The sequence below is a fragment of the Nycticebus coucang genome, chromosome 11, assembly GCF_027406575.1.
Source record: "Nycticebus coucang isolate mNycCou1 chromosome 11, mNycCou1.pri, whole genome shotgun sequence".
Classification (NCBI taxonomy): Eukaryota; Metazoa; Chordata; class Mammalia; order Primates; family Lorisidae; genus Nycticebus; species Nycticebus coucang.
The window spans coordinates 69455755-69483351 of NC_069790.1; the positions used below are offsets into that span (position 1 = coordinate 69455755).

At 36.3% G+C, this 27597-nt stretch overlaps 1 protein-coding gene and 1 non-coding gene across 4 annotated transcripts in view; one reads left to right on the forward strand and one right to left on the reverse strand.

Moving 5' to 3' along the window:
* Positions 1–27597, forward strand: part of CACNA2D1 (calcium voltage-gated channel auxiliary subunit alpha2delta 1) — a 537856-nt gene that overhangs the window by 405115 nt on the left and 105144 nt on the right. For all 3 annotated transcript variants that reach the window (XM_053553458.1, XM_053553462.1, XM_053553459.1), the window contains exons 8-10: positions 3357–3426; positions 5845–5895; positions 8534–8633. In XM_053553458.1, the coding sequence (XP_053409433.1) occupies positions 3357–3426; positions 5845–5895; positions 8534–8633 (221 nt within the window). The remainder of the gene's footprint in view (positions 1–3356; positions 3427–5844; positions 5896–8533; positions 8634–27597) is intronic.
* On the reverse strand, positions 13543–13752 carry LOC128560695 (small nucleolar RNA U3). Its single transcript, XR_008373142.1, has one exon. It is a non-coding gene; the product is annotated as a small nucleolar RNA U3 (small nucleolar RNA).

The window sequence follows — 27597 nt, forward strand, 5'->3', positions numbered from 1 at the left end:
TAGGGGCAGGGAGGGTATTTAACAAGACAGACTTCAGAATATTAAAGAGACAAAGTCTCATACGTGGCACTCAAACCCAGGAAATTTGATCCAAATCAATTCCCTATTACTGTCTCCCTTTGTCCATACTCTACACCTTATTTCTAATTTAATTTCTAATCTACTTACAGCTAATAATTGAACTTTGGTTTCAAACTTATAAAATAATTATCACTAGGAATGCAAGCACATCAAGATATGACTCTTCCCTTATGTATTCCCACATGCACTCTTCATACAGGTAAACACGTTAAATCAATGATTTGAAAACTGGAATAGCACATGCTCGATATCATGTGAAGTAGAAAAGTAGCCTAGTAGATTTAATAAAAGACACCCCTACAGTTCATTTTTGATCAGGGAAAAACACATTCCCATAAGTGATCATTCTGTCCTTATGGATGGCATTCAGAAGTGAGATACCCATGATAGTGGGCTGTCATTTCTACCCTTCCCTCCTGCCATTTCAAAATTTTATTATAATGCTAAAGGGACATCTAAAATAAATAACATTTCATTTTTGCAGGGAATTTAGAACCTCTTATTTCCTCTTAAAATATGTGGCTTGCACCATGCATGATTATAAAGCTGATTATTCAGGGAATTGCACTATATGGTTTTCCTTTCTATTACTTGATGTTCCACAATTATAGCCTATATAAATAATAGTCCCATTCAAATGTCACAATGAAATTCTACAACAAGTTTGTAATACACAAAAGAAATATTATTATTTAATTTTCCCATAATATAAATATCTTTATTTAGTGTAATTATTAAAGAATATTACCTAATAGTAAATATATCAGAAAGCTTCGGAGATTATTAATATTTTTAAATATATACCATATGAAATTATAAATGACATTACAATGTAATAGTCTGACTCATAAGTTATTATTGTAATTTTTTCTGTCTATAAGGAAAGATAAAAATTTATGGAACGTAGTAATACATATCAGAGTTAATTTCAACTATCAATTGTAGTAAAAATAGAAATCCTAGATGAATGTGATCTGTCAACAACTCAGAAATCAAATTTAAGCATTAAACATGGCCTTCAAATTCCGGTTTCATTAAGTCATTTTTCAAATTCTATGCTGCCCACTTTCAACTCATGGTTGCTGCTGTTAAATCAGCAGTGGTAACTAGTGTCATTTCTCTCCCCTCCCCATTACATTTGTCTCAGTTTGGGTCTAATCACCAAAGGCAGAGGGGAACACAGAATTTTGAACAGGGAAAGTTTATATTTTACTAACAAAATATTAACTATTATGTAACAGGAATTGGAGTAATGAAAGAATGGCTAGAACTGCAGAGAATTCTAAAAAATACATGAATATAAGGCGGTGCCTGTGGCTCAAAAGAGTAGGGCGCTGGGCCCCATATGCTGGAGGTGGTGGGTTCAAATCCGACCCCAGCCAAAAACTGCAAAAAAAAAAAAAATTGTATATATATATATGAATATTAGATATAATGTTATGTAATCTAATATATATGATGACATTGATCTCCAGGGGTGAGATAGAGTGCCCAAGGAAGATCCTCTAATCACTTACTATGCCTGGGCTGAGATCCAGACCTTCTAGTCAGCCATGGTTATAGCCCATCAAAGCAGAAAAGTCACTGTGAGCTATGTATTTAATGCTTTTTTTTTTAATGTATTTATTGCCCATGAATTCAGATCCATTTTGATACAGCAAAGTAGATGGGTGCACTTGGAGTTGAGAGGCAATAATAAATATATAACCAGCACAGCATGGTACTAAAAGTAGGATACAATTCCTTTAAATGTTTTAAGTATTACTAAGACCTGACTTTGGTAGTCAGGTATCATAGAGGAATACTTGAAAGTGAACTGACGTATCTACCAGTATACTTGTTGCTTAACTCTCGTGCCACCCCCCAAAAAACAACAAACAAACAAACAAAAATTCACTTATTTTAATCACTGGTACCCAGTTTTTGCAGATTGAAAGATGAAAGTAAATTCACCATTTCAATGACGTGGACTATATCAGGAAATGGCTGTTGAGAGTTTGGGGGAGTGCTATATTTAAACTTACTTTTTCATGTAAATATGATTAGTCATCTAAAATGAAAATATCATTTTAGAAAATAGCCACTAATATGGAAATTTCACAATTAAGAAAGGGGGTTTAGTTGATTGTATTATTTGACATATCCAAATGGGCCAAATTGTATCTTAATTGGCTAATAAACCTAAGTTTTAACAAGTTCTTCATAATTTTCACAATTTATACTAAAGAAAAAAGCCAAATAGATTGTGAGGCATAGGTCGTGTGAATTAGGAATTTTCCAAGGAGCTTAAATAAGTTAAAGGAGAGGGATGTGTTTAGTGTAAAATAATCATTCAATTCATCAGCATTTATTTTTCTTCCTTAGGTCTAAGGTATGAATGCGTGTAAAGCATTTCAATTAATCTAAGTGTAGATTTAATTAGAATAAATATAAATTAATTGCATAGTAAATATAAATTCATTGATTAAAGATCAATACAATTAGACTAAGAAATTTTTTTCCTGGTTACTGCAAAATGATAATGGATATGAAACTAACATAAGACGGTTGGGTCTGTACTTGATTATTTCACATCATTTAAAGATTTTTTATTTTTTTTTGGCCAGGGCTGGGTTTGAACCCACCACCTCCAGTATAAGGAGCCGGTGCCCTACTCCTTTGAGTCACAGGCACCTCCCTAAAGATTCTTTTTAAGTTTTTTAAGAGTAATTTTAATTATATTTTAAAATTTCAATTAGAATTTCAATGTGGATTGGCTATTATTAAATATATGAACATGAACATTAAAAACTGTGCTATTATGCAGTAACAATCCGATAAATAATAACTTGATATAGATCTAGAAAGAGTGGCATTGAATGAAAACAAAAGTCACAAGTAATTGAAAGCACAGTTTCTATTAGCAACCCATACGATTTTTTTGTCAGCATAATATTTTAGTTTTGAGCAGAAAGAAAATGTATAACCTCCAGACACCTGGTAAACTACAGTTAGCACCAAGAACACACCTGTTTCTAAAAGTTACTTTTGAAATAATATTTTAAAAGGGAGTTAACTTATGTTGTTTTTCTTTGGTACTACCATGTTGTTTTCCACTATAATAAAAGGGAAATATTGAGGGCATAAAAATGGTATCTCCCATTTGAACCTTGCTATCAATACATGGAATTATGTGTTCATGGTGTTTGTGATTTTTTAATGTTTTACGTTATTTTTATAGACTATATCTACTGTTTTGATGTAATTTCTCTCTCTCTCTCTCTCTCAATTTTTAGCTTCTCCATGGGTTGATAATAGTAGAACTCCAAATAAGATTGATCTTTATGATGTACGCAGAAGACCATGGTAAGAAGTTGGATTTATTGTTAAAAATTTGTTGCTCAATACTAATATGGAACCAGTAGATGAACAACTACATAACCACGCAAGAGAAAAACACAATGAAATTCAAGTGAGGGGAGAGGGGAAAAAGGAGGGAAGTAGGAGAGGAAGGAGGGTTATTGGTGTGCTCTCTCTTAATGGAACCAGTATAAGGGTATTTAGCACACCTTCTGGGTGAAGGGCTCAACTACAACTTGAACTTTACCCAACATACTCAAACAATGTAACCTAATCATTTATACCCTCATATTAATCTGAAATTTGAAAAAAATGGGGGTAATCTTTTCATTATTAGGATGAATATTAATCTGCTTACTGAAAGTACTCTGGTGACTTTTTAAAAATAAGTAAATATAAATAAAGGTAAATAAAAATGATGAGTTCAAGTGGGTAAATTCAATATTGTTGAACTGATTTCTCATATTTATTTCCAATCTACTGCTTTAAGTTTTATATTAAAAACTATCTCAGCAGTAAATGTCTTTTACCTGGTGGGGATTTCTAGTGAAAGGCTCTCAGTTTGCTTGGAGAGCTGGAACAAAGAGAGGAGATAGAGGGGAGGATAGTTCGCCTCTGGCAGTGAACTAATGAGAGCTGGCCCTAAGGTAAAGCTGCCCCTCGTTATATTCATATAGCTTAGGTTTTATTTTGCTCCAAAAAGTTCTATTTGTTCCTTGCTACTAAAGCAATTCATTTTCCTATCATAAAACAAACAAACAAAAACAACCTAAAAAAACTAAAAATCCATAATTATTCTCACTGGGAAGTAGCTATTAATTTTGGTGTTGGTTTAAAACCATGAATTGTATTTTATTTGAGTTTTTAAAAATGTATTTAGTGCGTGGATATTTATTTTAATGAGTTTACGTTATCTGCAACATGGTGCTTTGTATCTCCCACTTTTCATATCAATACCCTTGAGTTACATATTCATGAGAAGATATATAACATCATTTAAAAGAAGACTAATTGGTAACTTATTTATGAAATCCCCTGTTGGACATTTAGGTTATTTCTGCTTTTTGCTAAGGTTCAGGCAAATTTTAAGCAGCATAATATTTGATTTAAAAGCTATGTATTTAATGCTTTTTACATGCTCGGTTAAACATCCTAGTGGCAATTGACCTGAACACCGACCATGCGTAATAGATTTACATATATTCTTATTAATATGTCTCTAATGTGTCCTTGTGGAGTGATGGGGTGTTGTATAGAAGCAAAAATTACTGTATTATGTGGTTTAGGTTCAGGGATTTACTGTTTTGGGGGAAACCCTACATGGTAGGTGTCAAATGGAAGAGGCAGAGGATATTCTCTCTTCTCATTTTCCCATCAAGAGGCATAGCAGGACCAGTATTAACATGCTTGGCATGAACTAGAATTTGCCTTGCATGGAAAATACCTGCAACTCTGTCACTTTACCTTCTTATAACAAGCTTGGGTGCAGGTGATAAACTCTGCTTTGTCAACACATAGTCCTGGGTGGATATTAACTTTGCTGCAGGTCATCTGGAAACTCATTGGCACATTGTCTGGCAGGCTTCTGAGAAGTGAAATTTAGAGTGACGGGCAAAGAGGCTTAAGACATAAGCAGAAAGTTGAGTTCAGGTACAGCCCCTCCTGTTTAGGGAAAAAAGTCCTTCTGTTCCCCACCAATCTGTGGCCAGGCAACATCAGCTTTGGGGTCACTTATCTGCAATCAGGTTTATTCCTTTCCACAATCACTGAACTATCTGCATAAAACTCTCCTACAGTCTCTTTAAAATGCAGAGATTCTGCTTCTGTAGGGATGAATTTAGGAATCAACATTTTGAATTGATTGTCCCAGTTGAGGGTTAGACCCTGTGAAATTGAAGAAGTACTGCTTGAAATTCTTTGTAATAATACTATATATTGCACCATTTTAATTACTTTTTTGGCCTATTATATTTCTTTTTTGATGTTGCTATTTTATGTACCAAGAGCACAAACTCTTTATTGCATTTAAGAACTTGAAAATCAGTTATTTCTTAGAGTGACTCTTGAAACTTGTGGTCAGTAATTCAAGTTCAAGATGAATTTTTTTAAGAAAAATGTTCCTTCTGAAGTTATTTTATTTTGATGCTAGCATTAAAATATCTCTTTATCTTTTGTTATAAACATTTAACAAGTACATTTCAAATACCATGCCTCTAACGTCTCTCATGTTATTTTAAATACAGCTTTTTAAAACCGCCTTTGCAAAATATGAGTAAAAGACCATCGTCTAATAGAGTTAATGGAAGCTCATCTTTGTTTGGAAAGAACTTATCTCAGCTATCAAAAATATTAATTCAATAAATATCAATGTCTGATATTTTGCAAGAGAAAACATTAATTGTTTGTTTTTTTTTTTTTTTTCAGGTACATCCAAGGAGCTGCATCTCCTAAAGACATGCTTATCCTGGTTGATGTGTGAGTAGTTAAATATTACATATTTATGTATCGAGAACATGGGAGGATTTGTAGGGAACAGTTATATATCACACTATGAAATTTTAATAGGTTAAAAAAAGGATAATTATGATGATTTGTATCCAGACATAGAAGCCATATTAAGACAATAACAAAACAAAGTGTTTAATTGGTAATGAAAAGAATCTATTTTAGAATGGGAAATTATGGTTCTCTCATGTGTGAACTTCTTAGAAAATTATTTAATTGCCTCCAATTTTTGCCTTATAATTTGAATAATACTTAAAGTACAGGGTTGCTAAAACTAAGCAATTCCTGCTACAAAAACAAAAAAAATCATTTTGTTGGCAATTAGTCACTAATGATTCGGCCACAAGACAGATAAATGTTAAATACATTAAATGTTTTTAACATTTTAGGGATTTGGCCACAAGACAGATAAATGTTAAATACATTAAATGTGATGCTGGGACCTTTTCAAGGGAAATGATGATATAAGAAGGAATTCCGGGAATTTTTATATTGGTCTTTTTATTTATTATATTGCTCTGAGTAAAGATATATAGTATGTGGATCTGCTGCGTATACACGTGTAGACTTTTTCTAATGACGTTAAAGGTGTAAATGTGGAACATTGAAAAGATTATATCCTATAGAGATTTATGTTTTAAGTGTAATATCAAAGAAATAAAAAACATGAAGTATAAGATATTTAGTTTATATTCTCTAAGGAAAAAAACATATTCTTTGTCTCATTGGTAGAACAAAATCTAGTAATTTGTAGGCAACTAAATCGATATCCTAGGCAATTAATTAACATTTTGACCTGAAGCGAACAAGTACAATTTAGTTCTCCAAAGCTTTATAATCAAGCCTGAGAAAGAGAAGATAACCTAATCCAATGAATGCAACTTAAATGGTAATTCTTACTGTGTTCAATAAAAATTCATTTAAGCCACATATTTTTTTAATTAATTTTTTGTAGATCTTATGTACTAATCCTTAATGTTCTTCGTAAGTATAAATGTAAATGGTAATGCAATATATTATAATCCATTGGATATAGGATAATTTCCAGAAATTATTTCTTATATTAAACTCTGTAGAAATCAAGTGCACATCCCAAGACTGAAAATATGTGAAATTGAAATAAATACTATTTTTAAAAATTATTTCAACAGAAATATATTGAAGCTCTCCTATATTCAGTGTGCTAACATAGAGATGAAAAGGTGATTAAGATGTAGTCCTTGTTGTCAAAGATACATCACGTATATTAGGGAAACTAGGCAACATTAACAAATAATGAAAATAACCGTAAAAAGGAAATGGATATAAAAGATGACATAGCACCAAAGAAATTCATAGAAGAAAAATAGCACTTCGACCTAAGATGTCAAGAAATCATTAAGGAGACAAAATAGGGATTGAATATTTATGGCTAAGATTTTTACAGATTTTTACAGGCAGACATGGGAGAGAGAGCTAAGAGATCAGAATTTTAGGGAGAAGAATTGCTAGCAGCAAAGTGGCACAGGAGAGACTCTCTGGGGGAGCTGTATAGAAGAAGTGGAAGAAAAAAAGAGGAAAAAAAGCTATAACAGAGGCCAATTATGAAAGTACTGGAGGGCAAGGCTATTGAGATAGCTAGATATTTATTGGTGACTATGAACTATTAAACATATCAGATCAGGACATTTTTCCAGAATTTTGACCTGGTAGCTCATGGAGGGGGAGACTAAGAGCTGGATGGAGCGAGTGGCAGTTACTCTAGCTCAGCATCTTTGGGTAATGAAGACCAAGCCAGGGACAAGTGGGGGTAAAGCGGAAACCGCTGCCTTGGGAACACTGAGAAGTGACATGAATCAGCGGAATTGTCTGAAGGGGTGGGAAGTTTGAGAGGGAGAAGCAAATTGGATGACCAGCACAGAGCCTGTTTGGTACTAAGGACACAAGAAGAATGAAAACTACATCTGGGAGTAATTTTTCATTTTGGACATTGAGTCTTCATTGTTTAACAGATAGCTAGAAGGGTAAAACTGGGAAATAACTGAGAAGAGAGATGTCGAAGTGGACGTTAGTTACCTGGAGATGAACCCTACACATAGGTGAGGTCGACAAGTATCAGAGAATATGTAAAGAAAAGAAAAAGACTAAACCCTGGAGGGATCTGCTTTAGGGCACAGAACAAGGCATTTTATCTGCAGATCTGTTATCACAGTTGTTACAGGGCTTTATAATTATTGGATTAATCAGTTCAAACAATGGGCTTTCTAGGCCAATGGCTGTATCTATTATCCTGTCTACCCCTCTCTTCTCACTTGGACAACACAATAGGTATTTAATATATATTCCCCCAATGGCTGAATTTGCCATTTTAGCATTTGCATTTTTAAAAATCGTCACTTACTTTTTGGTTTTGGTCATTTTAGTCAGAAATCTATACATATTGATAGAAAAGAAAAGCAAGATGTCTTATGATTTCCACTCTACAAAATCTCCAACTTTTTCTACTACTGATTTCTTTAAAAGACAAAATTATTATTTGAATAATATTGAAATGTTCTAAAGTTAGTGGGTAAGTTGTCTTTCCTTGTGATGTTCTCGATTAAATAAACACCCACTTGTGTGTTTATAGGAGTGGAAGTGTCAGCGGGTTGACGCTCAAACTGATACGAACATCTGTCTCAGAAATGTTAGAAACCCTCTCAGACGATGATTTCGTGAATGTCGCTTCAGTAAGTATAAGATGACTGCATTCTCCTGAATTAACCTGCAATTTCTATCTCCCCCTGACTTTAAGTACTTTATATTTGTAATAGTAGAAAGGCTCAGTGATTTCTGATATAGGGCAATGAGTCATTCTTAGTGACTGATTCCTGTTAAGTTCCATTCAAGAATTCTTTTTGAGTTTATAAAAATTTATCCCTAAGTAGCTGATGTATTGAATATAAATGAAAAGCATTCCACATGTTCTCCTTCACTCAGAGGGCCTTAATAAGTAGCATGAGCCCCTTTACTCTTTGATAACATTGGAACTTCTAATAGGGGCAACTTGTTGGTGTGATTGATTATACGGCAAGTTTTATCTACCAGTATTCATTTTCACCCTGGACACATATTCATAGCATGAATTCATAGCATGTTTGTAGGCATGTTTTCATTATTAACATAAGAAACAATAGATACTTGCGTGTGCTCTTATGAAAGTCTTTTTTCCTCAGAACCACTTTAGACCTTCCAATCATAGCTAGAAAGTAAACTGAACTCCGAAGCAATGAAACAAGACAAATGAATGTTACCCTGTCCCAGTTTAATTCACAGAACTTATGCAAAATATTTCATGGTCAGTTTCTGGTAGACATTAGATTAGATGTGGATATTTTCATGAAGATATAAATAAAGGGGGATGAATTTGTGGGTGAATTTATTTTGTATTGAAACTTGATCAGTCTCTAAAATCATTTGGAAGGAAAAAGTTAAGGTGGCTGGTCTGCAATGGATTTACTCCCTTCACTGAAAAGGCACCACAAGGGAGGAAGAAACAGGAGATCTGGTACAATGTTTTGTTGACTAAAGCTCCAGGTAAACAGATTATCGATATTTACAGAGAGGTAGAGATTTATCCCTAAAATACTTTTATTGGGCTATTCCTGGCTAACAGTAGCTACTAGGACAGTGAAAAGAATCTTCTATCTATGAGGCATGATTCCTGGAGAAAGGTCTCACTGGTGATATAACTCTCTTCAAAATAAACTGGAGATATTTCATAGTTTAAATAAGCTTACTAGGAGCCTAGTGAAACTCTTTTCGACACTTCCCTTTCATGTGGGCCAGAGAAATGTGTGGAACCCAGGAAGGAAGGAGCTGGCACTGTCCTCCAAGTACACACATCTGTCTGCATCATCTGAACCTTAAGAAATCCTTTAGCTTGTATATATCCTTGACATTATTTAGTAAAATTCAATACAGCATAAAGTCTCTGATTCATATGAGTCTGATTTTACCATCTGACCTTGTGGTGCTGGCTTACCAAATATTTCTCAACATGCAAACCAGTAAAATTTAATCCAAACAAGGTGACTAGAAAAGATACTTATTTTGTGTGTACTTGCCTCTATTTGTATGTAAACATACTGTTCATTACGAACCATTTGAATGGTTAATAAAATATTATCTGTGGCAGAGGAAAAAAAGAAAGTCTTAAAAACATTAAATTCATTGCAGATTTAGCTTATCTAGGGAAATTTGTATTAAACCAACGGATGTTCAGTATGGTAAATATTTTAATCTGGCTTCTTGTAGAAACTAACTGTATTCATAGATTAGAATTAAGTACAGGTGACTTATTTGGGAGGTGATCACAGGGAACACGGTTAAAGAAGTGAGGAAATGAGGCTAGAAAGGAAAGGAGCCAATTGGAGTATCTTAATTTAATTTAAAGGAACTTATTTCTGCTGAGAAATTCTGGATGCCATGTAGAATATTCACTTTATTGTTATCAAAGGAGCTGGGGTGTGCTGCACCCACTCTTCCAAGTGTGAGCAGAACAGACTGTGGCCACAAGAAGGAAGACAGAAGCAAAAAGTTTTAGGTGTGGTTTTTAGAAACCTAGCCAGTATCCACTAGACACAGGGATTTTTGAAGATGGATACTGGTCACACTTTTTTTTTTTTTTTTTTTTTTTTTGTAGAGACAGAGTCTCACTGTACCGCCCTCGGGTATGGTCACACTTTTTTAAAAAACAAACATGGTACATCAAGGTGGTAGATTTCTAGAGTTAGAACTAAGGTCGTAATTTATATTCTTTTATTTCTGCTAATACTCATCCTTATTTGCCTGTGACCTTGGCCAACTCTGTGCCAGTAGTTTGCTTGATGGGATGACCCAAACTTTTATGCCAGAGGCTTGTGAATCCATGATTTCTGAGCCCATTCAAACAAAGGCTTTTGCAATTGTCCAATTACAGTTATCTCCAAACGTGATAGTCTTGGGTGAATCCCAAACTTCTATGCCTGCTCTTGCTAATGTTACATAGCAGCAACTACCATGATAATCTTGTCAACTGGAAGCTTAACAGTAGAATAACATTTGTTTTAAATTTTTTTTTATTGTTAAATCATAGCTGTGTACATTAGTGCAATCAAGGGGTACAATGTGCTGGCTTCATATACAATCTGAAATATTCTCATCAAACAGGCTAAACGTACTAAATGCAGAATACAAATGTCTACATACAATAACTAAGAAAATACTATGAAGGCTACGTTGAACATTTGTTGTTGTTGTTGTTGTTATTGTTGTTTTCTTTTGTTTGCATGTTGAACTACCAGCTTGAGAAGCCCAGAATATCCAGATAGTAGTTATAGAGTTAGGTTTAATGAGACTCTTACTGGGACTCTGAGCACTGCTAATCCCTCCCTTCCCACCAATGGTTCCCCCCAACAACTGGAAAGCAGAGCATTTGTTTGGGCAGAGCCTCAAGTTGCAATGACAGAAGAATACATTTCCTAGTAGATCACTTTGAGTTATGGTGAGAAGAGACATTCCTACTTCCTCCCCTTGGTTTCTACACTCATACATTCTACCTTCGTGGGTCAAAACCAGTGTGAAGGGAAAAAAACTGATATATGCCATTTGCTAATTTTCATGACATAAGTACTTGTACCATGGCCAATTTTAAACTTCTAAGGTGAGGTTTACTGGCTATAAAAATTTCTGCAAATTTAAACCATTGTTTTTCATGAGCAGGTAAAAGTTGGCTCTAGCACAAAGCATCCTGGTTCAAAGCATCCTGGTTCAAAATACGCTGTATGTTAAAAGACAGCATCCCAGATCAGAGTGTTATCTCTAATTTGTAGACATAGTTGAGTACTTAATGGAGACAGGATAAATGGAAAAAAAAATTCCAATATTTTATCAGGCTGGCAGTGTCTAGTAATACAGTATATGATAAGTCCAGTGGATTTTGCAGTCATGTGTCCATTATTGGACTTGCTTTATCATAAAATGGGTTGCTTGATTTTAGAAATTAGTATACAGGATTCCACAATGATAAGTCAGGCAGTACGTGAACCTGAGGATTACTGATACAGGGTGAAGCACTGTGACAGGAAAGGAGATATAACTAGATACAACTAGATAGTTATAGGAGATACAACTATGGGTAGAAAGCCAAAAAAACAAATTTTACCCCTTTTCCAGGGGTGCAAAATGTAATAATAATTTCCTATATTAAGTTGCTGATTTATTTATTTATTTATTTTGAGAAGTAATACTATACCGAGAAATCTGTTTTGGACTGAGTCCAGTGGGTTAGTCATTGACCAGGGGCAGTGGCTACACCAAACGTGGTGAGAAAGAGCCCCCACTCTTACGCCCATGCATATGCTCTCTCCCTCTCCTCTATCTGGCCGCTCCATTCTTGGACCCAATTTGTAATCACCACAGTTGCCACATACAGAGTTGGGTGACCTGCAATGGACAAATTATCTCATCTCCTCTACTGTTCAGTAGCTCCTCTGTGACAGATGCTCTCTGGAGAACATTGCTATGAAACAAAGAGATCTTCATGCCTAATGCCCACTCCACAGGTCCACCCTCATGCTTGCAATCCATAGCTCTTTGTGCAATGAAGAATTCCCAGTCTTCCTCCTTGCAGATCTCCGGCCAGCCAGCCAAGCCATTCACCCCTATATAAGAGTCCGTGCGTTTTCTTTTTTTGTAGAGACAGAGTCTCACTTTATGGCCCTCGATAGAGTGCCGTGGCCTCACACAGCTCACAGCAACCTCCAACTCCTGGGCTTAAGCGATTCTCTTGCCTCAGCCTCCCAAGTAGCTGGGACTACAGGCACCCGCCACAACGCCCGGCTATTTTTTGGTTGCAGTTTGGCCGGGGCCGGGTTTGAACCCGCCACCCTCGGTATATGGGGCTGGCGCCTTACGGACTGAGCCACAGGCGCTGCCCACCGTGCGTTTTCTTATTGCAAAGTACTTGTTGTTCCACTCCAAGTTGATGAGCACATAGATTTCATCTCAAAATACTGCAACATCCGTTCCCTGGCATTTTCTCCCAGTGTCTGCTATGAGAATCATACCAGGCAGCTCCTCGGCTCTTTTGTTGAATATTCTCTTTTTATTTCCCTGGAGCAAAGACTATACTCTTCCAGAAAGATCATCTTGAGACTTGGCCTTGTTGTTGCTTAGAGCCATTTAGGAACATAGAAACTACTGCCCTCCAACTAAGGGGAATGGGTTTCTTCTGCCCATCCAGAGAGCACAGGGGAATTCAGAATTTCCGTGTGCTCAGATGCATCTACTCAGATGTTCCCATCCTTGTCTAGGGTCCCTGCCTGGCCCATTAATGTCTTGACTTTTGTATAGAAACCTACCAAAGGTTGTACAGCAACCTTTATGATTCTGTGATTCTCAAAAGCAGATTCTGAGCCATATTTCTAGCATGTGCTGACCTTTCCACCATGGGAAGTAAGAATCTGTTTATTGGCTGGCCATAGAGTTTTCTGGTTTTCTTATTGTGCCCTTAGTTGACAGTTCACTGACTTGGGGTGGTCATTTTCTGCAGTGAAATATAACAACCAGCCAAATCTTGGCCTGCGATTACAATTTTCCCCTATGTTTTTTCAAATGCTAGGTGTATCTCCTTCAATCTATATTTTATTGTGATCACTGCAGATGAAAATTTTAGAAATCATGATGGTAGCAACTGCAACACCAAATGCCAACTTCACGCTCAGAAGAAAACGCTACACCTCCTCCTTGTGGTTTTTCAGTGCGCTACACATTCAGAGAGACTTCTCTAGTAACAAACTATAGAAATGATCCCTGAAGAAGGGGGGTGGGGCCTTGGTGTGTGTCACACTTTATGGGGGCAAGATATGACTGCAAGAGGGACTTTACCTAACAATTGAAATCAGTGTAACCTGGCTTATTGTACCCTCAATGAATCCCCAACAATAAAAAAATAAATAAATAAAAGCACAAGAGGCCCTAAAAAAAAAAAAAGAAAGAAATTATGATGGTATAGTATCTGAGGAGTTTCTTGACTCCATCATGACTGGTACACCCAGTGGGGCACAAATAGAGTCTCTGTTGCCACATGTTGGTGAAGTGTTTCGATTCTAGAATCTCATCCTGAGGATCTTCTTACTAAGACCACTGCTGATATGAGCTTATATTGAATTTTATCAGAAGTAGTTACTGAGACTAGGATTCAAGCTCAAATGGCTTATTTGGAAAGTAACTCTAGGAAAAACTGTTAAAAAATGTGGGAATTAAAACAAGGAAAAGAACTAATAAATGATGCATTTTCTATCAAGTTACCACTCCAAGTGAGTAGAGCTTATTCCTGGGGGTAATTCTGGGAAGCAGTATAGGCTATATGAATCAGAGTTATCCTTTCCAAGAGGAAAATGTGCTGAAGTATATAAAGTTGATGACTATTCCCAAGCGATGTTAATTTCCTGGTATTTCCAGACCAACACGTGCAATTGCAGAGGGCTCACTGGCAGTTAAAAGTTGGGCTAGCATGACTGGAAATGTGGATGTGGGCATGAATAACATCTGCCTCAGTTACAAACTGAATGGTGCTATTAATAAATATGCTTTAGAAGCACTTCGGGTTGAGCAGACTTTCAGTATGTTTTATACTTCAACATTTAGCCAGCAACTAAGTGTTCCTTTTTGGTGAAAGATCCTAGATGGCATGATCCCTGGGATTCTTAATTCCTCACAAATTTTGAAGGCATAAAAATAGTATGGTTTCTAAATGTGTATTTCTTTAAAGAAAATTATAAAATAATATAGACTTTACCTATACACTGACAGACAGCTCTTTGTAAGCCTGGATTTGGGTGTCCTCACATGGTGTGGCTTGAACATGTGAGCTAACAGCATATGTGAAAATAGACTATGTTGCTTATACAAAGAACTAGGAATGCATTTGATCTGGAAGTAATGTCCCTCAGTATCCCAAGTTTAAAATTATGAAAATATCTTATATGTTCAAAAGTGGAGAAGAGTTATAATGAGAAAAGATGACTATTATAGGAAAACATTTGAAAGGTGAAGCCACATTGATTTTCCAATCTGTTCCCAGAGAAATTTATTGCCTATCTCAACTTTGAGCTCCCCCTCAAGCTTGCTTAGTTTTGGTTAGATTTTTTTTTCTTTAGTTTTTTTTTTTTTTTTATGGCTCTTACTTACAATAATAAGACTAACTTTTTTCTGTAAACTATACAATGAATTTTTTTGTTAAAAATAAACTTTTGTTGAATCTTATTATTTTGGAATAACAATCAGTGCACTTTTGTGATTGAAAACTCATTAAATGATGTTAAGTCATTGTACTATTTCAGACATAGATTTGCCCTTCAGAATATCCATACAAATAAGATCCAAGGTAGACATTTGTTCATTGTTTTTCTTACTGGAAAGTAATCATAAGTGACAGGTAATTATTAGAGTTAATTTTTTTTCTTTTTGTTTTATTGAATCATAGCTGTGTACATTGATATGATCATGGGGCATCATTCCTAGCTTCACAGACCGTTTACCAAGTTTCACATATACCCTTGTAAGATGCACCGCTGGTGTAATCCCACCAATCCCCTTTCCTCTACCCACCTCCCCCATCCCTCCCCTCTCTTTCCCCCTTCCCTCTATTCTTAGGTTGTAACTGGGTTATAGCTTTCATGTGAAAACCCTAAATTAGTCTCATAGTAGGGCTGAGTACATTGGGTACTTTCTCTTCCATTCTTGAGATACTTTACTAAGAAGAATATGTTCCAGCTCCATCCATGTAAACATGAAAGAGGTAAAGACTCCATCTTTCTTTAAGGCTGCATAATATTCCATGGTGTACATATACCACAATTTATTAATCCATTCGTGGATCGATGGGCACCCGGTCTTCTTCCATGACTTAGAAATTATGAATAGGGCTGCAATAAACATTCTGGTACAAATATCTTTGTTATGATGTGATGTTTGGTCTTCTGGGTATATGCCCAGTAGAGGGATTACAGGATTGAATGGCAGATCTATTTTTAGATCTCTAAGTGTTCTCCATATCTCTTTCCAAAAGGAATGTATTAATTTGCATTCCCACTAGCAGTGCAAAAGTGTTCCCTTTTCTCCACATCCGCGCCAACATCTCTGGTCTTGGGATTTTGTGATATAGGCTAGTCTCACTGGAGTTAGATGGTATCTCAAAGTAGTTTTGATTTGCATTTCTCTGATGATTAAAGATGATGAGCATTTTTTCATATGTCTGAAGGCCGCACGCCTGTCTTCTTCAGAGAAGTTTCTCTTCAAATCCCTTGCCCAGCCTGCGATGGGATCCCTTGTTCTATTCTTGCTAATGCGTTTGAGTTCTCTGTGGATTCTGGTTATTAAACCTTTGTCGGAGACATAACCTGCAAATATCTTCTCCCAGTCTGGGGGCTGTTTGCTTGCTTTACTTACTGTGTTCTTGGCTGTGCAGAAGCTTTTTAGTTTGATCAAGTCCCAGTAGTGTATTTTTGAAGCTGCTTCAATTGCCCGGGGGGTCCTCCTCATAAAATACTCGCCCATCCTGATTTCTTCAATGGTTTTCCCTGCACTCTCCTCTAGTATTTTTATAGTTTCATGTCTTAAGTTTAAATCTTTGATCCAGTGAGAGTCTATCTTAGTTAATGGTGAGAGGTGTGGGTCCACTTTCAGTCTTCTACAGGTTGCCAGCCAGTTCACCCAGCACCATTTGTTAAATAGGGAATCTTTTCCCCACTGAATGTTTTTAATTGGCTTGTCAAAGATTAAATAATGGTAAGTAGCTGGATTCATCTCTATAGAATGATTCTCTATTCTATTCCAGACATCTATCTCTCTGTTTTTGTGCCAATACCATGCTGTTTTGATCACTATTGATTTGTAGTATAGTCTGAGGTCTGGTAGCGTAATTCCTCCTGCTTTGTTTTTATTTCTGAGTAATGTCTTGGCTATTCGAGGTTTTTTTCTGATTCCATATACAACGAAGTATTGTTTTTTTCCAGATCTTTAAAGTATGACAGTGGAGCTTTAATAGGGATTGCATTGAAATTATATATTGCTTTGGGTAGTATAGACATTTTAACTATGCTGATTCTTCCCAGCCATGAGCATGGTATGTTTTTCTATTTGTTAATATTTTCAGCTATTTCTTTTCTTAGAGTTTCATAGTTCTCTTCATAGAGATCTTTCACATCCTTTGTTAGATAAATTCCCAAATGTTTCATCTTCTTTGGCACTACTGTGAATGGGATAGAGTCCTTAACTGTTTTTTCAACTTGACTGTGGTTGGTATATATAAAGGCTACCGATTTATGAATGTTGATTTTGTAACCTGAGACGCTGCTGTATTCCTTGATCACTTCTAAGAGTTTTGTAGTAGAGTCCCTAGTGTTTTCCAGATATACTATCATATCATCCGTGAAGAGTGAAAGTTTGATCTCTTCTGACCCTATATCGATACCCTTGATCGCCTTTTCTTCCCTATTTGCAGTGGCTAAAACTTCCATTACAATGTTAAAAAGCAATGGAGATAATGGGCAGCCTTGTCTGGTTCCTGATCTGAGTGGAAATGATTCCAATTTAACTCCATTCAATATGATATTGGCTGTGGGTTTGCTGTAGATGGTCTCTATCAGTTTAAGAAATGTCCCTTCTATACCGATTTTCTTAAGTGTTCTGATCATGAAAGGATGCTGGATATTATCAAAAGCATTTTCTGCATCGATTGAGAGAATCATATGGTCTTTGTTTTTTAATTTGTTTATGTGCTGGATTACATTTATAGATTTACGTATATTGAACCAGCCTTGAGTTCCTGGGATAAAACCAAGTTGGTCACGATGTATAATTTGTTTGATGTGATTAGAGTTAATTTTGAAAAAAAAAATGCTCATCTGGCAGTCTGTTCTACGTGTTTTTTTGAGCTAATGTATATACTTTTCACAACGATCTTATGAGTAGATAATATTACCATTCTTAATTTTAAAGATAAGGAAACAGGTAAAATGAGTTCTAGCAATTTTTTGTGATTTAATTATTATTGCTGATATTCTGAAATTAAGAAATTGTAAACTAAGGTAGAAATAATGGCTAGGTTTTTAAAGTAAAGAGAAATGCTTCCTTTTAAATATAAATGTATTATTTCTTTTTAAAAAAGTATACCATTTTTTTTTGTTTCGTTAGAAGAATTCTTTAAAGTAATTTGCTATATTTTGAATTGAGGCAGCATATATAAATTGGACTATTCTTATATGTGTACAAATAAGCACTGAAATGTTGCATCTCGATTATACCTTTTCTCCTAGGCAGTATGTTTTCTTTTTATATATTTATTACCTGTCTTACTATTTTTTTCCTATCAAATGTCACATATTCTCATTTATGTTTATATAATCTTAGTGTCCACCACGTTAAATTTACAATTTAAAAGAAATTCTTCATTTGTATTAGTTACTGTGCTTTATTTTGGGTATAAACTGCCTGAAATTGATACATTTGATAAGAATTGATTCTTATGCAATATTTTGGTAGAAGTAAAATCACATTTTTATCTTCATCAGATAAGCCCTTCTCATTTAATGCAAATTGAACAATTTAATATGGAAAGTCTCAGGAAAAAACTTCTAAAAATATATTTATAATGTTATACTGTGTGTGTGTGCGTGTGTATTTTATTTCTGCTTTCCCCTAAAACTGTTAGAAAGCCAGAAGAACAACAATACAACTCTTAGCTTTTGTAACTTCAGGGATGCCTAGTAATAAGGCCCTCAGGAAGCAAGGCTGTGGTTCTGTAGTTACCTCTGACAGTGTTTCCCATAGAGCCCTCACGCCTTTCTGTTCATCCCCAAGAGCACGCCCGTCATACAAAGACTTTCGGTACAGTGTCTATTAGCACATTTCCAAAGTCAGAAACCAGAACCACCAGACAGAAAAATCAAGTAGTCTGTCATTTTTAGGTTTAAATGTCTAAGTTTTTTTCTTTCCTTTTTTAAATAGAATAATTTTTTATGCTTAAATCATATATAGGATGTCAGAACTAATGGTGCATCATTTCTGAGCATTCTACTCTCTCTGGGGCTGTTCTTTGTTGTAGAAAGGAAGCCTGCTGTTCGGCAAAGCTGAAATTCAAGCATAATGTAGCTGTTTTCCTGCTAATCCAGTTATGTGCTTTGATAGAAGTCAGTGGTAGATGATAGGAGCAGCAATTCAATCACAGCATGCTCTGATTTATACGCAAAATTTCAAATGTTGGCATAGGGATTTTTTTATGAATGTGAGGGAGTTTGACGTTTTAGGAGTAAAATACTACAAGCCAATGGAAAATGGAAATAAAATCTATGTGGATTGCGGACACTATGCTGACAGTTAACAAATGAAAAGGATCTTCATTTTCATAAAACCACGTATTTCCTTACTAAAGAATTAGACACAAATATCATGACTATATTAAGGATTTTTTCCTTCAGTTTCATTCTGGAAGCTTTTGCAATTCCTGGCCATTATAAAATATTGTCTTTGATTTCTCACTAGAAGAAAATTATCAAAATATAATGTTAACCAGTTTGGTGAAAATATTTCAGACTGTATTAGGAACCAGCATGTTGTACCTCATGATTGCATTATTGTACACAGCTATGATTTAATAAAAAAAATGGAAAAAAATGGACATACTCTAAAGGCAAAAAAAATTGTTTTTCTTGTCTGCAATTAGAAAAAACATAATAAAATATATTTTTGAGTTGTAAACTCAATATATATATATAATTCCTTCTAATATCTTTACTTATAGGAAATAATTTTTTAAAAAGTTCTGCCTTTTGTCTAGATGATAGTCATGAAGCAGCAATTCTAGAAATGACAGTCTAAAATGCAGGTACAAAATGAGGAGTGAAGAACTATAGCCAAGTGGGAAGGCTGGGCAGGGAATGTACGCCCTGTTCTAGCTGGAATTCCCCCCCACCCCATGCAGCTGCTGAGAAAGCCCCCAGATTTCCTAGGAACAGACCTCTGTGGGAGGCAGATCTGTGCTTGGGTGCGTCTATAGAGGGAGACCACAAACTGTATGGCCACCCGGTATAAATAAACAAAAAATTAACTCTGGATAAAATATTCTAAAGATTGTAAAAGTCTTTGTTTTGTATAGTGTGTGGATCAGGGAACCAACACATGTTAATCTGTGTTGAGTAAAGAGCATTATGATGGAAGGATCCCACTGGCACATTGCACCTGCATAGGCAACATTGGTGTGGAGCACCTTTGACTTAGTGACTCCCTGCTCACTCTTCTCACACACTCTTTCCTTTTAGATGTGCTAGTACAATTATACAGGGATAATGCACAGCCTTGGAAACAACAGGAGAACCTCCACAGTTGACCACCTCCCTAGACTGACCACTTCCTTATGTTGACCTAATATTCATAGACCAAATGTGAACCACATTTACATACCAGTGTAGTAACCCTAGTTCCTTATGTAGACCACCTCCATATGTCGACCAGCTTATTATAATTGGATTGTCAACTTACAGAAGTTCTACTGTATTAATATATATCCTCACACGAATGATCTAAGGCTTATAAATTTCAGTTCTCTCTTGCTTAAAATGGACCGAATCATGTAACTTGCAAAAAATATTGTTGAACACCAAATGAAATGTCACATGTGAAGTGTTTATATATTATAATAATTATTACGGTTATCATTATCATCTGCTAACTTTTTCTACTAACTATTGGGAGATAATTCTTTACGAATTGGTCACATTTAAGTCTAAGCATTAACAACCAACCAATTTGCTTAGATTTGTATGCATTCAAAGATAGGAAAGTGTCCTTACTTATAAGATATTTCTGTTGCAGAGTATTTAAGATACTGTCTGTCTTTGGACAGGAGGATGAATAAATTGTCAGAAACCCCAATATAAGATGAGGACTCCCTCATCTTGGTACTCCTTGCCCGAAACACTCTTCACCACATATACAGGTGACTCCTGGCCCTCTTCCCTTGCCCTGGGGGAGTTAGGGGTAGGTAGATTATTCAAACAAAATGTTACTCTGGCTATTGCTATTACTATGAGTAATAAACTGCCCTTTGTCTTTGACCCAGAAGGCTTTATGTCTATTATCTATAAAACCATAGGAGGCTAACTTGAAGACTTGCAACTAGAGTAAAATCTCAGACACTTTCCTACTTAACATAGACCAACAAGCACATTTGCAAATTGTTGCACAATTTGAGCTGAAAAGTAGTTTCTACCAGAACCTTTTCCCATCTTTTTGCCAGAGCTCAAATAAAATAAAAGATATTTGGTCTGCTATGCAATTTTGTGATAAATAAAATCTGATCGTGTAATTGTATTTCACGTCTTATAAATAGCCATCCATCTAGATTTCAGGAAAACTTTGTTATCTATAGCTCATTTATGTAAACAAGAAAATCGTAGTTTATATCCTTGTTACTGAAAGTGGTGCCTGTGGCCAAGCAGCGTGAGTGTCAGCTGGTAGCTGTGTCAGGCAGTGGGTAGAAATGCAAGAGCTCAGCCCCACCCCAGCTCTAAGGCGAGAATCTGCACTTACCAAGGCCTACAAGTGATTCCCACGCAAGGGTTATGATCACGTTACTGTAAAGTATATGTACAACAGTAGATTTCTTGTCATTGTGGAAGACGAAATCAGGATATAGTTAAGAAAGTATATTTAGCAAATTCAACAGGTATCTGTTTGGAGCTTGTTATACTTGCTTATGTTCATCACTGACTTAGATTTCAAGATCTTCGTAATTTAATACAGTTCTTGATGCTGTGGATGTTTGTGACTATTTTGTACCTTCACTATTTTGAGGGGGTGATTAAAATAAATATGAGTTGAATTAAGATCATTAAAAGAACAAAAGGTCTACTTTTAACGTACTTTTTTTTAAGGCAATGATGATGGGTGCTTTTAAAATTATCTTCATTTAAAACTCATAAGGAAATAAATTATGGACTGCAAAGAAAAGACCATGAAGAAAAGGACAAATTTAGGAATTATAGTAACAAGGCAAACTAATGAAAGCTATTTAGGTTTTTTTTTTTTTTCTTTTTTAAACAGAGATTCCAAAGAATAATTTAATTGCTTTGGAAATATAAGGAGATTATAAGAAAGTGTTGACAAGTACGGTAAATGCTTTTTTTCCATTAACTTTTCAGTACTTAGAAATTAGTCACATAAGCAATTCTAAAATAGCAAAGTAATACTCACAATAAAGCAGAAGAAAGAGTTTTATTCTGAACTGAAATAATGGTTTAAAAATGTGAAAGTTATTGACTTCTTTGCCAGGGCTTGAAGGATCAAAGGACTAGGAAAAGATGCCGTATATGTCAGTACTTATTGAGCAAAATGTTTCAAATTATGTTTATTTAATTTTGAGTGTAGTTCTAAGCAGTAGATATAAGAGAATTGTTTTGAGTTATTTAAATTAAACTATCATATTTGCTTTTCATTATTTAAGGCTTAAAATTCAAAAAAATTCAAAAAATAAAAATATAAATCGATACTATAAGTACTCATTAGTAAAATGCCTATATTTTAATATTAATTGTTAAATAAATAAAATACATTTTAGCAAATTCCTAAGAGAGTACCAAAGCATTTTGAGAATTTTCTTTCTTACATTAAAATTGTTTTTGTTTTTACTTGAAAATATTAAGGGGGTGCACATGTTTTTGTTACATGTATACGTTTTATAATGCTTAAATCTAGGGTTTTAATGTCCCCATCACCCAAATAGTGTTCATTGTACCTGACAGGTGGGAGTTTGCCCATCACCTCTTCTCTCACCCTTCTTGATTTCCGGTGACCCTTTCACCTCTTTGGGCCTGTGCCCATCACTTAGCTCCCAATTATTAGAGCGTACACCTGTTGTTTGCTTTTCCATTCCTGAAATCCTTCACTACGTGACAGTGATCTCCAGTTTCCCATCCAGCTCGCTGCAAATGACATTATTTTAGTCCTTTTTTATGGCTAAGTAGTACTCCATGGTATGTACAGATATATACCACATTTTCATAATTCACTCATGAATTGATGGGCACAGTTTGAGTATATTGATGCATATATTATAGTTTGAAACATAATGTGCTAAGACATGAAAATCTTTTTATTACATGTGAAAATGTAAGGGCTTTGTTAAAAAGTGGCAATATACATGGTAAGTTCTTTTACAAATTTCAGATCAAAATAGTGGCACTTTTTCCTACAGTTAATTTAAGTTTCTAATGTTTTGTTTACGAATTGTTATTTATTGCACCCTTTAAATTACATTTCAAAATATTTTCTCACTCAAAAAAATCTATCTTACTTCACCTTAGGCTAATTGGTAGGGATCTTCTCCCCCCCAGCCCCCACTAATTTAAACTATAATCATGTTCTTAGTTTTTCAGATGTGCATATTTGATCTCAGTGGAACTGAGTTAGATTATATATAATTCCTTCAACCCTAGTTAGTAACTTGGTTTAATGGTTTTTGTGGGTGCTAGGAACCATTTCCTGTATATAAGAGCTCATGGGTGATGTGAATACACCTGCTAAAAAGGAGATCTACCCTTAGTGTTCAGTGCTTGTTGAACTGATACGTATAGCTTAGAAATCACTTCTGTTTACTGTTACCTCAGTCTTGATGCTTCCGAGTCAAGACAGCTGCCTCTTTGTCCTTTCACTAAGCTCAGGTCTTTGCTTAAACTAAACGCTACCTTATCTGAGAGGCCCACCTTGACTACCATGAATTAAACAGCATTTCAATGTAAGTTATTTTTATCATATCATTCCTCATCACTTTACCTCATTTCGCTTTTCTTTATAGCAGGCATTTCTTTTCATCTGCTATTTAATATATGTTAGCTTTTTGTCTATATTCTAATCCCTGTATTCCCATCTTTTCAAGAACATATGTTTATATGAGCGTAGAGACACCTGTTATCTGTTTTACTCTAACGCTCCTCTGTGTAGAGTAATTCAAGGTACATAATGTTAATTCTTGAATTGACTCTTATTCTTTGTCACTCACAATAGCACTGGGAAAAATGTATATAATTCCTTCAACCCTAGTTAGTAACTTGAATTAATACTTTTCGTGGGTCCCAATTGCCATTTCATGTATACAAGAACTCATGGGTTCCTTGATTCAGGATTTTGGTATCAGGCATTTGTAACCAATTTCAATCAGTGATAAGTTAACTTTGTATTTATTTTCTTTTTTCTTTTAAAAGAATATTTGTTTCTTTTTATTTTAAAAGAATATTTTATTTTTAGAAGAGTTTTATTTTAAAAGACTATTAGGGGGGTACAAATGCTCGGTTACATGTATTGATTTTGTTTTGCTTGAGTCAGGGTTGTAAGTATGCCCATCACTCAGGTATGTCCATTATACATGCTAGGTGGGTTTTCGCCCAACCCCTGCTCTCCTTCTTTGTATTGACTTTAGCCAGGCTGTTGACTGTGTGTCTTGGTGATTACCTGCTTGCAATGAATCACTCAGGTGTTTGTTGAGCTTCTTGTACCTGGATGTCTAAAACTCTAGTATGATCATGGAAGTTCTCTCAGTTTTTCCTTCAAATAGGTTTTCCAGCCCCTGTGCATTTTTTTTTCCTTCACCCTCAGGTATGTCTATGATTCTTATATTTGGTGGTATTACAAAAGCCCCATATTTCTTATTGACTTTGTTCATTTCTCTTAATTCTCTGCTCATTATTCTTGACTGAGTTCATTTAAGAGTTGTCTTCAAGCTCTGAGATTCTTTTTCTGCCTGGTCTAGTCTATTAAAACTTTTCACTGTGTTTTGTCTTTCTTTTAAGGAATTTTACAATTATAGAAGGTCTATTTGCCTTTTTTTTTTTTAATGTCTTGATCTCTTTACTGAATTTTTCATTCATTTCCACTGTTGTTTTTCTGGGTTCTTTAAGTTGGTTTTCCATTTTCTTTTGGATTTCATTGATCCTCCCTATAACCCGTATTTGGAATATTTTATCTGTCATTTCAGTATTTTCATTTTGGTTGGTATTTGTTACTGGAGAGCTGGTGTTCTTTTCTGATGGTGTCCTCTCACTCTGATTTCTTACACTTCAGGAGTTCTTTTGCTGATTCCTCCTCCTCTGGGGCAGCTTTAACTTCTTATTTTTGTGTTTTCTTTGATGAGGCTTTGTTTTCCTTCTCCCCTCACTCATAAGGGAGTCCCTGCAGTACGTTTTAGGAGGAACCTTTGGCTTTGCTGGTGCTTGCTTTGACTGGGATTTACGTTTTGGATGCATGCCTTGGTTATAGACATTTTCAGTGAAGTGGTTTTTCTCAGTTACTAGTTGTTTGTAGTTTTTAGCAGCAGTGAGCCATATGTATGGGCAAATTCCCTGTGTTTCTTTTGATGAGAGAGGATGATGATCTTTTAGATCCTTTCTCTTTCTCCAGCTCTGTAATCTTAACAGTGTGAATTACACTGACACACCCAATTTACGTTTGAGACAGTGGGTGGTGCTTGTGGGTAAGAATCAGCAGCACGTTACAGGATTAAGTCTGTAAATGCTGCAATGGTCTGTGCAAATTGACTTCCCTGTCACTAGGTGGCAGTCTCCTGTAGGAACAAGCTGCAGCATTGTTTTGTGGAACTTATCACTGGCTCCAGCCACTTAGGAAAAGTACTCTAACTCCCTGGGTGGTTGATGGGGCCCTGGAACCTCCGTGTGAGTTTTTATTCTTCACCACAGCAGTGGTGGGGGCTGGGGAGTGAGGTTGAGCAAAGCTGGATTGGGTGAAACTGCCGTTAGGCTCCCAAAGGCTGGTAAGGTAGCTATTTGGGGGAGGAGGTCAAAGGTCTGTGCCCAGCCTTCTGTGGAAAAGCCTTCTCAGGGGTCCCCCACCACCACCGCCAGCCAGAAATTCTGCTTGTGAGACAGGAGCTGTCTGAGACCTACCATTTAGCGATCAGAAGCAGGTTTTGCCATTCTTCCCATCACCCCGTCTCAACACTCTCCCTCCAGCGCCCTTAGTAGACAGGAGCTCAACCTAGCCCTGCTGCCTGTGCCGGCGCTGCGGGCTGGAAGCTTCCTGTGTAGGGTCCCGCCCTGGGCAGAGAGCTCAGCCGTGCTGTGTGGGGAGGGGTCTCCATCGGTGCCCTGCAGCTGGGAGCACCGCCCTCTCGGCGCAGTTCCTCCCACGCAGGCCCCTAGTGTCCCAAGATAGTTCACAGATCTCTTCTCTGTGATCAACACGATCAGTCAGTCCTGGGTGGAGGGATCTGGCCTGCATGCCTGTTGGGTCCCAAAAGATCAATCACTGCCCATGCCAGGGAGAAGCAAGTTGGTCCTGAGTTCCCTGTGCGGTACTCGAGCAGGTTCAGTCACCCTCCACTCCAGGGTGCGCCCTGCCCTGATGGAGCAGCCGCCCTGCAGCACCAAGGAAGTCAGTGAGCAGGGAGATGATAGATGAACACCCCTTACTCCCCTGCAGGTCTTTAAGAGGAAAGGGGTGAGCCCCGCTCTCTATAGAAAGCCCAGTAGAGGGGAAGCCCCTGCTCCTGAGAGCCTCTTTCAAGAGTTTCTCTCCACAGTTGCAGGCAGGGGAGTTGAAGGAGAGGGAAAGAGTCTGAGTGTAGGGAAGCCAACACTCTGGTCATCTCTGTCCTTCTCTCTGGAAGGTATCCCGCCAGGAGTGTCTAGACTCTGACATTACAGGGATACCCAAGCTCCCTGTGGCTCCTGAAGTCCAGGCTGGTGTTGGGAAATGTTTTCGTAGGAATGAGAGATGAAAACTGCAGTGTGAGAATCCCTGCGGATGGGATGGGATAAAAGTGCACGGTGGGTGGAGAAGGAACATGGCAGCTGCCGTCTCGGCTTGGGTCTGTGGTGATGGGAATGATAAGGGGACTGGTGTGTTGTCCTCAAGAAACTCGCAGGGAAAAAAAAACACAAAAGTATCTAAAATGTTTCCTTCTTTCTGAGACAATCTGCCAGCTGGTCTCTCTGGCCAGCTGTCTTCCCCTCCCTGGTCTAACTTTATATGTTTATATGACCAGGTCATCCTCACTCATATTGTGGATATTGCAGTATCTCTGCTTTTCAAACACATTAGATATGTTTACTATTCTATTTGTGTTCTTTAAGCAAACTGAGCCATCACCACACTCTACTTGCTTTTTCAACTACTAAGAAGTTTCTAAGTAATCAGCTTTAGGTACTCGCTATACTCTTTGTTCAGGTCTACATCACAAAGTTGGAAAAGAATAATAAATAAAAGATTATGTGACCATTCACTCGTCTCATTAAGGTTCGTCTTCAGGAGGTAGCATTCAAACTTCAGAGGCCTAGGAAAAAGCATTTCTAATAGTAACAATACCGATATGATTATTGTATCTTGATAATGGTGAAGTGAGAACAAAACCTGTCCTCGTATTCTGTTGAACAAGTGCTATAGAATCAGGAGTGCACAGTGGCTGATTAAAAGGTGGTTGAGAAAATGTCAGGTAGAGATAACGGAGGAAGCTAAATACAAATGACTTTGAAGTAAAAGGACAACACACTCTCAATTGCTCAAAACTCCTGAAAAATGAATATAAGTAGAAAATTAAAAATGTTTCACTATCAGAATATAAATAGAATGTAAAAATGATACTTGGAACTTATTTAGAAATCC